This window comes from Acipenser ruthenus, chromosome 7 (assembly GCF_902713425.1).
Source record: "Acipenser ruthenus chromosome 7, fAciRut3.2 maternal haplotype, whole genome shotgun sequence".
NCBI lineage: Eukaryota > Metazoa > Chordata > Actinopteri > Acipenseriformes > Acipenseridae > Acipenser > Acipenser ruthenus.
In genome coordinates, this window is record NC_081195.1 from 17,660,990 (window position 1) to 17,673,714 (window position 12,725).

General features: G+C 37.9%; 1 protein-coding gene across 1 annotated transcript in view; it reads left to right on the top strand.

Moving 5' to 3' along the window:
- Positions 1-12,725, top strand: part of LOC117415575 (insulin-degrading enzyme) — a 52,611-nt gene that overhangs the window by 30,938 nt on the left and 8,948 nt on the right. Inside the window, exons 15-20 of the mRNA XM_034026104.3 lie at positions 216-360; positions 4,540-4,650; positions 5,460-5,580; positions 9,129-9,220; positions 9,828-9,939; positions 12,134-12,301. Coding sequence (XP_033881995.1) covers positions 216-360; positions 4,540-4,650; positions 5,460-5,580; positions 9,129-9,220; positions 9,828-9,939; positions 12,134-12,301 — 749 coding nt within the window. The remainder of the gene's footprint in view (positions 1-215; positions 361-4,539; positions 4,651-5,459; positions 5,581-9,128; positions 9,221-9,827; positions 9,940-12,133; positions 12,302-12,725) is intronic.

Genomic DNA, 12,725 nt, shown 5'->3' on the forward strand with positions numbered 1-12,725 from the left:
GCCACTTAAATAATACTACATGCAACAGAAATACAGTATAAGGACTGCATAAAAACAGGTTTATAAATTCAGTTTAGGTCATTAAAATAGACCTGCTTGTATTTTAATGGAGACATGTTTTTGTGTCTGTTATTTATGGTCCAGTGATGTGGGATTGAAAACCCACACGGGATGGGTGGGGGGGAATAAGTCTTAATTGTGACATTCTCTTTCAGCCCATTTGCTTATGTGGATCCATTGCATTGTAACATGGCCTATTTGTACCTTGAGCTCCTCAAAGATTCTCTCAACGAGTATGCATATGCAGCAGAGTTAGCTGGCTTGAGCTATGACCTTCAAAATACCATCTATGGGATGTATGTAAGTACTCAAACATAAACTGATTAGTTGAAGAAACAGCAAATGATTTCTGTTTTCCATGATGGTTTAAAACGTTTTTAATTTGGGGATTTTATTTTGTTTATTTGCCAGCAGAATAATGTATATAAAAAATAGAAGACGGATAAACTGATTTTGGAGGCAAACTATGGATCTTCAAAGTATACTAAGTATTCATTTTGGGGTGAAGTACATCCGTTCATTAAGAAAGTTTACCCTGCTTTACAACCAAATTGTCCATGTGGCCAACAGGATTTTATGTTTTCTTTCCGATTTAGTTCCCGTTGTTGTTTTCTGTAAAAGCTTGCTATACCGTCGGTGAAGAAAATGCTTAATACAAAGCTTGTTTTATTAACGTTGTCTTCATTACGCTGGCCAGAGACCCGTGCTTGTCATATTTTCTACATTTTCTTTAAATTCTCAAATTAATAATCAAACCCGGGCAGTAAAAAGAAACCCGGTGCAGGTACCCGTGCCGACCTCTAATTTAATATTGTTATTTGTAGTATTGCTGTTGTTCGATAACAGCATTTTATATTATTAGTATTATTATTTATTATTGTTGTCGTTGTTATTATATTCTGTTTTTATTTTTATTTCACAAATTAAAAATATGTTTGTAAATTTTGGTTAACATCTTCCGTTTTATTTTTTGCTTGCCAATCATATTTAATATCAAATCTTAATAAATAGAGCCTTCTGATCTAATATTGCCATAAAAATCATGAAAATATTCCTAAGCAATCTGCCAAATATTTGCATCTCCTATTATGTTTTCAACTATTTTATGTACCGAGTCTTTACAGTTTTTTAAGGTTTATCGACTTTTATTTTAGCGTTATGGTCTTTTAAAAGTCTGTTTTATGCACATCAGCATTCCCCTGTACATTAATTCATAACTTCAGCTACATCTGCTTCGATATACGATCACAACACCAGTAAATTTTATAAGACCACTATTTTTTGGCATGAAAAGCTAGCTCTGCCCCTGACGGTGCCTGATTGCAGTCAGAGTTCCATTGCTTTTAAGCAGAAGAGACTTAAACCAAATTCCAAAATGCAGGTTCGGAATTGTAGAGTTTCTCGCACACAATAGGGATTTGGTCGTGACCCAAAAATCATGCCGAATTCTAGAGAATGCCGTTATGTAGAAGGGTTTTACTATACATTTAAGTTAAAGAACTTCATTTAGAAGTACAAAGTATCCATTTAAAGTAAAAGTTAATTATACAGAAGGCCTACTATCAATCTCTCTAGATGTAATGCATAAATAATATGATTTAGTCTCCTGTTCAGTTTGAGCTTTTAAAAGGATACTAGTTAGGTATTTTCTGTACGTGAGGCTTCAATACCAAGCCCATAGAGGCACCCGAGGCACGGCTTAAGGCAAACCGTGCAACGCCCACAAAACCACCTGATTTCTCGTTATCCAATGGCCATATACACATACAAAAACATGTCGCACATGCATCATCGCTGGGCTTCTGGGTAGTGTAGTTTTCAAAGCAGTCATTTATTTTTAATCGGAGAATAACAGCGGTAAAGACAGCGTGTGCAGCTGGGCCGATTAGATCGGCTTGTGCCAGTTAGAGTTAAGCATATGACGGCAACCGTATTCAAGCGCGTGTGTGGAGGTGTATTTTTCTAAGTGTGTGTTCGGGTGGTCAAGAGGGGCCCACCAACCTTCATTTTTGGGGCGGGACGGGGGGGAAGTCGCACACTCTGCCTCCCTGCTGGCTCCACTACTAGGCACTGTGTAACGTTTTAGTAAACATTCAGCTTTTTTGATGAGCACAAAATAACTCTAACTGAATTAGACTGGTTTAATTGTGTGCGTATACTGTAGATGGTTGGACATTCTTAAAATGAAGTGTTGGTAATACCATAACCCAACCAGATCCTGTCATCCATAGATTTTGGTTCACCAGAATGGAAAATAGAAACCTCTTTATTAGGTTCTTCAGCTATACACTTATTTTTCCTGATCACCCCCGTCCTTCTTACCCACCTTCCTCCCACTGACTTGTAAACCGGTCATTGGGCTGCATATACATACTCTTCAGTTAGTTTCCTCATCCATGCTGGAGGTAGCGCACTCACACCAAAACAAACAAAAAAAATGTCTCTTTTTTGCTTTTTTTTTTTTTTTGTTAGTCGCTACCTATATGCCGACCCTCTCCATTGCAACATGACTTACCTGTTTCTCAAGTTACTGAAGGATGATTTAAAAGAGTATACCTATGCAGCACGGCTCTCAGGCTTGGTCTATACCGTAGCCTCAGGAATGAATGCAGTCCTTGTAAGTAGAAGCACAGGGGGAAGGAGGGGAAGCGGCTTGAGGCTGGAGTGTTGGAAGGATGCACTTGCTGCCTGCAGTTCTGTAAAGGGCATTTTCAGCCCTTTGCTTTCAACAGTATAACCTGTCTGACATGGCGCTACACATGTTAAAACATGAGGGAGTGGGGCTGTCTTTCTCTGAGCTGGGTTTTAAGGAGTTATCTTCTCTTCAAGTTTTAATTTTAGGCCCCTAGAGTGTGCAGACTTTAATGGGCTCCTTCTGCCTTTTGTGTGAAGTGCCACTGGCTGATTTGATAGCTCATTATTTTGAGTGATAATGAAGGCTTTCAAATCCTTACCACTTACTAGCATTAGCAACTTTACCACTGGTCTCCCCATATTGTTGTGATGAATATATTTGTTCTTTGCTTGTAAAGTCCCACTTTTTATAAGTACCATGTGCATTGTAGGTGTGGCAAGTTTTAAAGTGCTGCTTCGTGGTACTCGAGCACTTCTTGTGCTTTAAGTCAGCTCACTGTTTTGGCCCCAAGCTACTGCATGTTACTTCAAATCTGGATGTCCCAAATTAAAGTAAAACAAATGAAGTGAAAAGCAATCTTCAGCAAGCGGTAATTGGATCAGTGATGTAAATGCTAAGAAAATGCATTTTAAAGACTTGTTCCACTTCTTTAACTGCACTGTTGTGGCATTCAATTGGAACAAATGAGTTGTTCCATTTCACTGAGACATGTTCCTTAGTTTTTTCGAGAATTGAAGTATTAGGTGAAAGGAAAATGTTTCCCTAACATTGTCATGTCCATTGTGCATGTTCTAGTGAAGGCAAAATTTCTGGTACTTAACGGATTCTGCTGCATCAAACTCCCGCGAGGACAGAACGTTGGATTCTAGCCAAACGTCAGGAGGAACAATGACTCAGACAAGCGAAAAATGCTAATTTAATGCATGAAAAAATAAAAATAGCAGCTGCTGTTTATGTATCTTTATGCAGGATCTGTATTATTTCATTTAGTTTTAAAGCCAGATATATACAGTATGAAAAATACACAGAAGTCCTGTCTGTGCCAATATACTGAGTGCTTCTTATAAACATGTAGCATTGCATGTTAACAAGACAATAGTGTCCTAATTGGCTGACTGGAGATCTGTGCAGTGTTGTGATATGAACAGGAGTAACACTCACAATGGAGATGCAGTAGGGTGTAAATATGTAAAGGTTGAGTTACGCTTCATATAGCGTTTTTTGGATTACAATTTAGTTTTAATAATCAGATGAAAACTGAATTTGTAACAAAACTCAGGAGCCAAAGCCATCTGAACAAGGCTAAAGGCTTGTTTTCAGTGATTTCATGTCATGGCAAAGATACAAGTTCCAGTTTTCACAGCTTGGTTACTGCAACAACAGCAAAGTAATTCTGCATTTACCAGCTCTGTAGGACAAGATGTTGAATAATTGTGAAGTACTTCTGTTATTTTCTCTCTATTCTGTTCTATTATAATAACTGGTATAGCTTGACAGTTTACAGAGCTGTTTTCAGCTATCTGTCAATATTGACTTTGGTTTTTGGTGTGTAATTATTGGGGAAAGTCTGGAACGTAGCTGTTTGGTGCCTACTGCATAATTATGCCTTTAAATCATTGTGTGCCTTTTGTGATTTATTATAGTTTCTGTGTACTGCAGTGTAAAAGGTACACAATAAAAAGTGAACCTTATTAAATGAATGCATTGGCTAAGCACTTGAGGTAGCTTTTATTAACCCTTGCTACCCCATCTGTTTCTGAGAGTGCTGTTGTCTTCAGCAGCTTGTATGCCCCTTCCAGCACATCATTGTAAAGCTCAGTACCGTTACTTATGCCTCTCCACAGCTCTCTGTTAAGGGCTATAATGACAAGCAGCACATTCTGCTGAAGAAGATCGTTGAGAAAATGGCCACCTTCGAGATTGACGAGAGGAGATTTGACATCATTAAGGAAGCGGTAAGCTCACGCACTGCGTTATTAATGAACAGGTCTTGACTTTATGTGTGCAAAGTAATGCTCTACAGGACCTACGGGTGAACTACTGTAAACCTTTCTGAAGTTGTGGAGCTTAGAATAATTTTTACATGCTTTTTAAAGGTGACATGTCTTATCCAGGTTTAAAAATAGTTTGTGTCAAATATCAGTTTAAGAAAATGTGGATAGACCACCGCTGGCGTTTTAAACTCTGGATCTAGCTGAGATTTTAAGATGTCTTCCAGAGATTATCGAAGGACAAGCTCAAAGGGTGTGCTTCTCTAAAATATCAGCTTGTTTTATTCCACAGAAGCAATGTTCTGGTTGCCTGGCCACGTTTCAAGTACAACGCTACAGAAAACAGCTGTAGACAAGCATCAAATGATTATTTTCTGTGAAGGGCACATTGTCAGCTATGCATTGACACATTTCTAGTGTTTTTCAAGCTAGCTGTGGGTGGGGGAAAAAAGCCTTTATAAAAACTATACTGTCAGCTATAAATTGACTTTAACATCTACATTTTTCCAAGAGGCTTTTAATTATACCATGAGCCAAACATTGACGTCCCTTTTTCTAAGTCAGGTTTGCTTGCTTAACAGTATCCTTTAATAACCCCCTACTTCTGCAAGTTCATTAGTAGCAAGAGCACACACAAAGCTCACAGAGTGACATGGTGAGAAGCAGGATAGGAGGAGAGGAAACTTATGTCCCTGCAGCTAAAACTGCTGTAGGGAGGATGTAAACAAACTGGATTGGCAATGTTCCATCCCTTTTTTGTTTTTTTTTTCCAGTACATGAGATCCTTAAACAACTTCCGGGCTGAGCAACCACACCAGCACGCCATGTATTACTTGAGACTGTTAATGACAGAGGTGGCCTGGACCAAAGATGAACTCAAGGAGGCTCTGGATGGTAAGACAGTGCTGTCAAGTCTTTTAACACTAGACCTGCCGGGTTTATGCTACTACCTAGAACCGCGGGCAGCAGTCATTTTGACAGGTACATTTTAAACAGCTTTGAAATGAAAATGAAATGAAAGACAAACTTTCAGATACAACTCAAAAGATGTATTCATGAACCATTCTAACATTTGCATAGCAGAAACACTGTACTTAATTGAAAACGTTAACATAAAAGGCTATTTTCAAAATTGGCACATAAAACGCATGACTTCAAAAATGAAAAACTATGATAAAATAAATATTTGAAAAGAAAATATTGTGTAAACAGCTGTAAAGTGGTATATGTACATACAAAATTGAAAAAAACTAAGTAATTATTTATTTAAAAAAAAACAAAGAAAATGACTCGATTCCCATTGTGTAACGTGAATGCGCATTCAGGGAAACATACTTCAAAGTAGCCCCATATTGGCATAATCCACACAGATGTAAAGCTTATTAACTTGTCGTGTGCATTTACCACACACTGCTCTTTCACACTGGGCACAGATATCAGAAGTTTTATTTTTATTGCATTTAGTTACCTGGCAATGTTTTCTGCGTGTGTCACTTGATGGCTGCGCACTGTATCCAGGTTGAGCTGCGTTTCCCTGCCACTTTGCAGTTTTCTGATCGAAATGTTTCTGCCAAAGCTCCGTGGCTAGCATCATAAGAGATCTCTCCTACTGATATTTTCCACGGTATGATTCCTTGTACAAAATGAAGAATTGATGACTGCGATGTCCAGCACATTGTAAAATACAGCAACTGGACACCGGTGATTTGCTTTCACCGAGTACTAAGTTTTGCACAGATGGAGGAAAAATTCTTCTCGCTTTTACTGTTCCAACAAGTCTTTTTTTTCCTTCAACTGTTTTGCTAATTACAGTGAAATAAAAAAAAAAAAGTCAAATGTAACATTTATCCTTTTTCCTAAGTATAGTTACCTCAGCCTAAGTACCACATTGTTACCCAGTCTCTGACCAGCTGGGCGAGTTTCATCTTTGCACAGGTAGCGGTAGGGTCCGCTGCCAGCCAAAACTTGATCCCAGGTTTGACAGGTTTGTTTTACATGTATTATGCCCCGCGACACCGTGCTTTTGTCAGAAACAGCTGCTTGTCCATGTAATGTTTTATGTTTAGCTTGAAGCAGGCAATGCTGTTTTCAATGAAGTTGTTCCAAATTTCTGATGCCAATGCAAATATATCTGTATCTTAATCTTAGAATTTCTTGAAAAATTCTTGTAATAGTAATATTGTAAGACAGCAGATTATATATGCTCACGTAGACAGCCAGGCGGCAGTTCTCCAAGGAATTGATAGGATTACAATAGATATTTGGATAACACATATTCTTTTCAATACATACTGCTGTAAACTCAGTGGAGGTAGAGATAACAAACTGGCTTGTATACATATAAAAAATAGTGTATTGTATGTTATATTAACAACAAAAGCATGTATTGTAATAAGCCGTCAAAATTATGGCTTTTGGCGGTTCTAGGTAGAAGTGCTTATGGGCAGCAGTGTGGAGTAGTGGTTAGGGCTCTGGACTCTTGACCGGAGGGTCGTGGGTTCAAATCCCGGTGGGGACACTGCTGCTGTACCCTTGAGCAAGGTACTTTACCTAGTTTGCTCCAGTAAAAACCCAACTGTATAAATGGGTAATTGTATGTAAAAATAATGTGATATCTTGTAACAATTGTAAGTCGCCCTGGATAAGGGCGTCTGCTAAGAAATAAATAATAATAATAATAATAATAATAATAATAATAACATTATTTTTGCGATTCTGACATTCAAACACCGTCAGGGTATTTAATACATGTATTTAGGAAAAGTCAAGAACAGACAACCGCAGATCTTTAACACACGCAGAGTAATTTAAATTAATAAAAGTGAAAAACGTTAAAATGACTGCCTTGGCGGTTCCAGTATTAAACAGCCATCAAGTTACATTTTGCTTCTCCATTAGTACACAGAAAAGCTCCTCACTTCATGATTTTTTATTTTTTTTTTACTACTGCTTACTTAGAGCTGCCCAACCTCTTTGGTTGAAAGATCCAAACCAAGAGCCAGAAAATATGTATGATATTGTATGCAAATAGGTTGGGTTTTACTAAAAACGAAGACAGTGCTTATTGAACGTTTACCAGGCTTAACACACAATTTGGTTTTGTTGCATTTCAACTGACGGTATGTTCTGTAAAAGTCTGCTAAATGTCCTTGCAGTCTTTTCAAAACCATCAAATGTGAGGCCTCATCTCTGTAAAAAGAGCAGTATTTTGATATCAGTTGGACAACTCTGGGCTATTTTGGGGAGAGCACTAGCATGATGGCATGGTTTTCTTTTTGTATTACATTTTTTTAATATGGGTGAGCCTTTTTTAATAGACAGCTTTTTGGGACAGACCTAGTTTTACTTACATTTTCTGTACAAATTATCTGCAAGAATAATGATGACATGTAAAAATCGCCCAGTTATCACAGGAAATCTGTGTTGTACATTCATATTAAAATGTACCGTTATAATATTTAATATTGTTTTTATACATCTACTTGTGATAAGCCCACTTTCAGACTAAATGGCAGCTACTGTTTGTCTGAATTTGTTTTCTGTATTGTGATTTTACTGAATAATATGAAAAAAGTTTGTCATATTTGTACTTGCTAGAACCAAAGTCATTGTATTTATCTTGCTCTTAATTGTATTATTACTTGTACTGTGATTATTGAAATGCATTTTTGTTTACAACTGTAAGTCGCCCTGGACTTACAGTTGTAAACAAAAATGCATTTCAATAATCACGTCTGCTAATAAATAAATAATAATAATAATAATAATAACCAGGTATTGGCCAGTGGTCATGGCTACCATCTCCCTGGCTCTTTAATATTTGTTTATTTATTTATTTGGTGTAATGACTTGAGACATTTTCTGACAGATCAGTCTAGTGTTCCCTGGAGAGTGAGTTTGTTCGTAAATGCTCTTCTGTTGCACTTAACACTTTCCCTTGAATCTGGGTCACACGTTGTGTGCATTCAAAGCATAAGGTGGTTGTACTGACATATCCCCATTACTACATTTATTGCATGACAGAAGTGTTTTCAGAGACAAAAAACTATTCTATCTAATGAGGGGAGGGGATGGGATTGTGAATTTAAACTTAAATTCGTAATGTGTTATGATGTGTCGTTTTATATGGGGTTGCTTCAGTGTTTTAAAAGCTCTTGTGATTGATTCAAGCTGCCTAAATATCATCTGTTGCAGCAGTGTGGCGTAGTGGTTAGGGCTCTGGACTCTTGACCGGAGGGTTGTGGGTTCAATCCCTGGTAGGGGACACTGCTGCTGTACCCTTGAGCAAGGTACTTTACCAAGATTGCTCCAGTAAAAACCCAACTGTATAAATGGGTAATTGTATGTAAAAATAATGTGATATCTTGTAACAATTGTAAGTCGCCCTGGATAAGGGCGTCTGCTAAGAAATAAATAATAATAATAATAATAATCTGTTCCAGATGTCACTCTTCCTCGCCTAAAGGCCTTCATACCTCAGCTGTTGTCACGGTTACACATTGAAGCACTTCTCCATGGAAATATAACAAAACAGGTTGGTTTGTTGTCACCCCTTTTAGAAAAGCCTTGTTTGTTTTTTGTGTGTGAATAGGTTGCAGAGCTGCACTGCATCATACAATTTAGCTCTGTCCAATTAGAAATAAGGATTACCCTTTAATACTTAAAGTCTGATTCCGAAGAGAGGGTCGGGTCTCTTGGTGAACAGTGCAGCTTTTTGTTGTTCCCTTCTCGCATCAGGGACAGAGTACAAATCTTAAGATTGAGTATCTGACAAATTCCTAGCTTTTTTATTTGTTTTTGGGACTATTGACTTGAAACCTGGGAAGGTGTAGCTGTCAACAATGCAGAATATGTTGAGTGACCTTGACAGTGACCTTCTGTCTAATATGGCTGTCTGGAAACCATCTTGAAGGTTTTTCTTCCAAAATGGTTCTGGGGGTGATCTCATTAAAAGTGACTGATTTGTGGCTCTTGTTTTTTTTTTTTTGGCAGGAGGTAGGTTCATAACGTTTGATAGATATCACATATGGACAGGGATGTGTCCCTTTACCACAGTCCTGCTGAAATACAAATATGTGGTATCTCAAACTACAGTCCTCTTGGTGCACATGTGCCTGCTTACCTGTCTTCTTTAATTTCAGGCAGCTCTAGGTATGATGCAGATGGTTGAAGACAAGCTTATTGAGCATGCCCACATCAAGCCACTGCTCCCAAGCCAGCTGATTCGGTACAGAGAGGTTCAAGTTCCTGACGGTAAGTCATAATTACTTCAATTTACAAGCAATTAATAGGAATTGCTTTACATTTACTTTAATCATCGATGAGTTGCATAAATCCTGTTATTATTTAGGGTTACTATTAATTGTATGTGTTTTGCATACCGATTTTTTTATTTAAAACATTTTACAAGAAACATATACTAGCCAACATTTACTTGGTGAGGTGACAACCTTCTTGTATGTAATGTATTAAAAGAAAATGGTGCGGGGCACAGTGCCTTTTAATAGCTGTTCAATTAAATGTCACACCGATCACATGTTGAGTAACACCATTGTGTTTTAATTAACTTCCATCTCGAAAATTAGGAGAAAAAAAAATAATTATACTCGTTTACAACAATCTGCTACTGTCTGACAGTGGATATTAATTAAATGGAACGGGGCATATTTTTCTTTTTTTTTTCTTCTGCGCAAGTTTTAGACTTTTGAAATTGGATTGGAACAGCAATTTGTACCAGCTAGTTATGTGCTGAAACTCAATTATCAACTGGATTAGCAGATGTGGCTCTCCTAGTTATGTAACTTACTGGGGTGCACAGATTCGCGCACTTGACAGCTTTTATAAGAAATCCTTAAAACCTGCAGTGTCTTACTAATTAATGTCTCTATCATCCAACTCCACGGCAGACCAGTAAACCAATCTTGTAGATTCACTTGCTTTTCTTTTTCAGTGCAGGGCACCTAAACCTGTTGAATTAGTTATATTAGGGATATCTTTCTGTAAAAAAATGTTTGCACTGCAAGATGATTTTCTGGACTTTTAGCATTCTGGTAAAAGTAGGTAAATACCAGTTTTATGGACTACTATATAAATGTAGATGAGGAATTGGCATCACAATTGTTAGTTATTTGGATTTCATCTGGTGTCAATGGACAGACTTGCATCATCAAACCTGTAGAAAGAAAATGCAACTGGCTCTGTGTTTAGTTTCTTTTCATTACAATTGAGCAAAAATAAAAGATCCTGTCTGATATTAATTGCATGTCCCACCTTTGTCCCCATACACATCTGGTTTTAGCTTAGGGGTAATTATTTTATCCTTGCATGCAGTGCTACATTACATAAAAGCTATATAGTGTCTCACTCTCCTAGCAAAAGGGATACATTGCTCTTTATCGATGGAATACATCACCTGCTACTATAATGTGAAGGCGAGATGTCAAATTCCCAAGTAGTTTACCAGCACTGCCTCCACTAAATCTATATTGTCATCTGTCATAAGTAGAGCGGAAACTGCTTTGTTTTTTCAAAATGCTTTTTAATTGCTTTTATTTTAAGCTGTCAACTGCATCTCCACATCCGTTTTAGAGTCTTTGTTATGCCACTTATGTTTGTAGTAAAAACTGCAATTTGTGACTAAGTGACTTGTTGGTGAGATTTCGGTACGTCTCGACTCTCTGCCAACGGGTAACTAGCAAACCTACTGATGATGCATCTTAAAGGGAGAAAAAGAAAGTTTGCTATATTCAGCCCCTTCCCAACCAGGACACATGAGAGTGCAATGGTCCTGGAAATTCCCATGCCAAATAAAAGGGCACACAACTGGATACTGGATTAAATGGGGATGCAATATACAGGGTGACCTTAATTAACCATGCACTATATGAAGAAAGCTGAATGTGAACTGAGCTTGATCATTAGCCTGGCACATGGTGATTCTTTGATTCCGGTTAGCTAGGACATTGTTCCCAATATCGGTGTAATTTTTTTTTTCATTTTTTTCCCCCACATTCTGTCTTCATTTGGTCCTGGAGTTCAGCAATATTACTCAGTTTTTCATTGAAGCCTCTGTATAGTGCTAAAATGGATACAATGGTATATTTATTTTTGTATGATGATATATCTACAATCCCTCGTAAGTGCTGTGGATCCTATCTTGCCTCAGCAGCCCACTTCACCAATGCCTTGTGCCTCTCCTCCTTTGTGTTTGTTTCCCACAAATCTACTCCAAGCTTTTTCATTATGTTCTGTCAGCACTTAAAGGGATGTATGACAACATCACACATTTATTTTCCTCAATACCCCCTAGTGTATTATCTGTACATTAAGTTGCATGGTGTTTAGAAGTCAACGAAATGATGCCTAGCTGTCCCATCGTAGTGACTAATCATGTCCTGATGTGATTACAGCAGCTGATCCTTTTTGTTTTGTTTTTTTCCTTCTCCAGGGGGTTGGTTTGTTTACCAGCAGAGAAACGAGGTTCATAATAACTGCGGGATTGAGATTTACTACCAGACTGACATGCAGAACACCCATGAGAACATGCTGCTGGAGCTCTTCTGTCAGATCATCTCGGAGCCTTGCTTCAACACCCTGCGCACCAAGGAGCAGCTGGGTGAGCGAAAGGCAGCTCACTATTCCATATCCGTTTACAGCACGGGGGGCAGTTACTTTGCGCTAAAAGAGGATTTCCATGACAGCTTGGTATTGCACTATATAAATGTAAATGAAGATTGTTAGTTTTAATTTCATCTGATGGTGACGGACAGACTTCTATCTTCAAACCTGTAGAAAGGCAATGCAACCTGAACTGTTGTAATATTGATTGTACTTGTTTGTGCCCATATCAGTCTGTTTTTAGCTTTGTCATCTATCTTTTTGAATGCTTATGTTGAACAGGCATGTACAGGAATAATCAAGCAGCTGCACCTGGTTCCTGAGGGAATATTTACACCCGACCAGCAGGAGTAAACACGAAATAAAGGCTAATGATTCCTTAGGTTACCAGGTGGTGCTACAATCAGACCTTTAGTAACAAA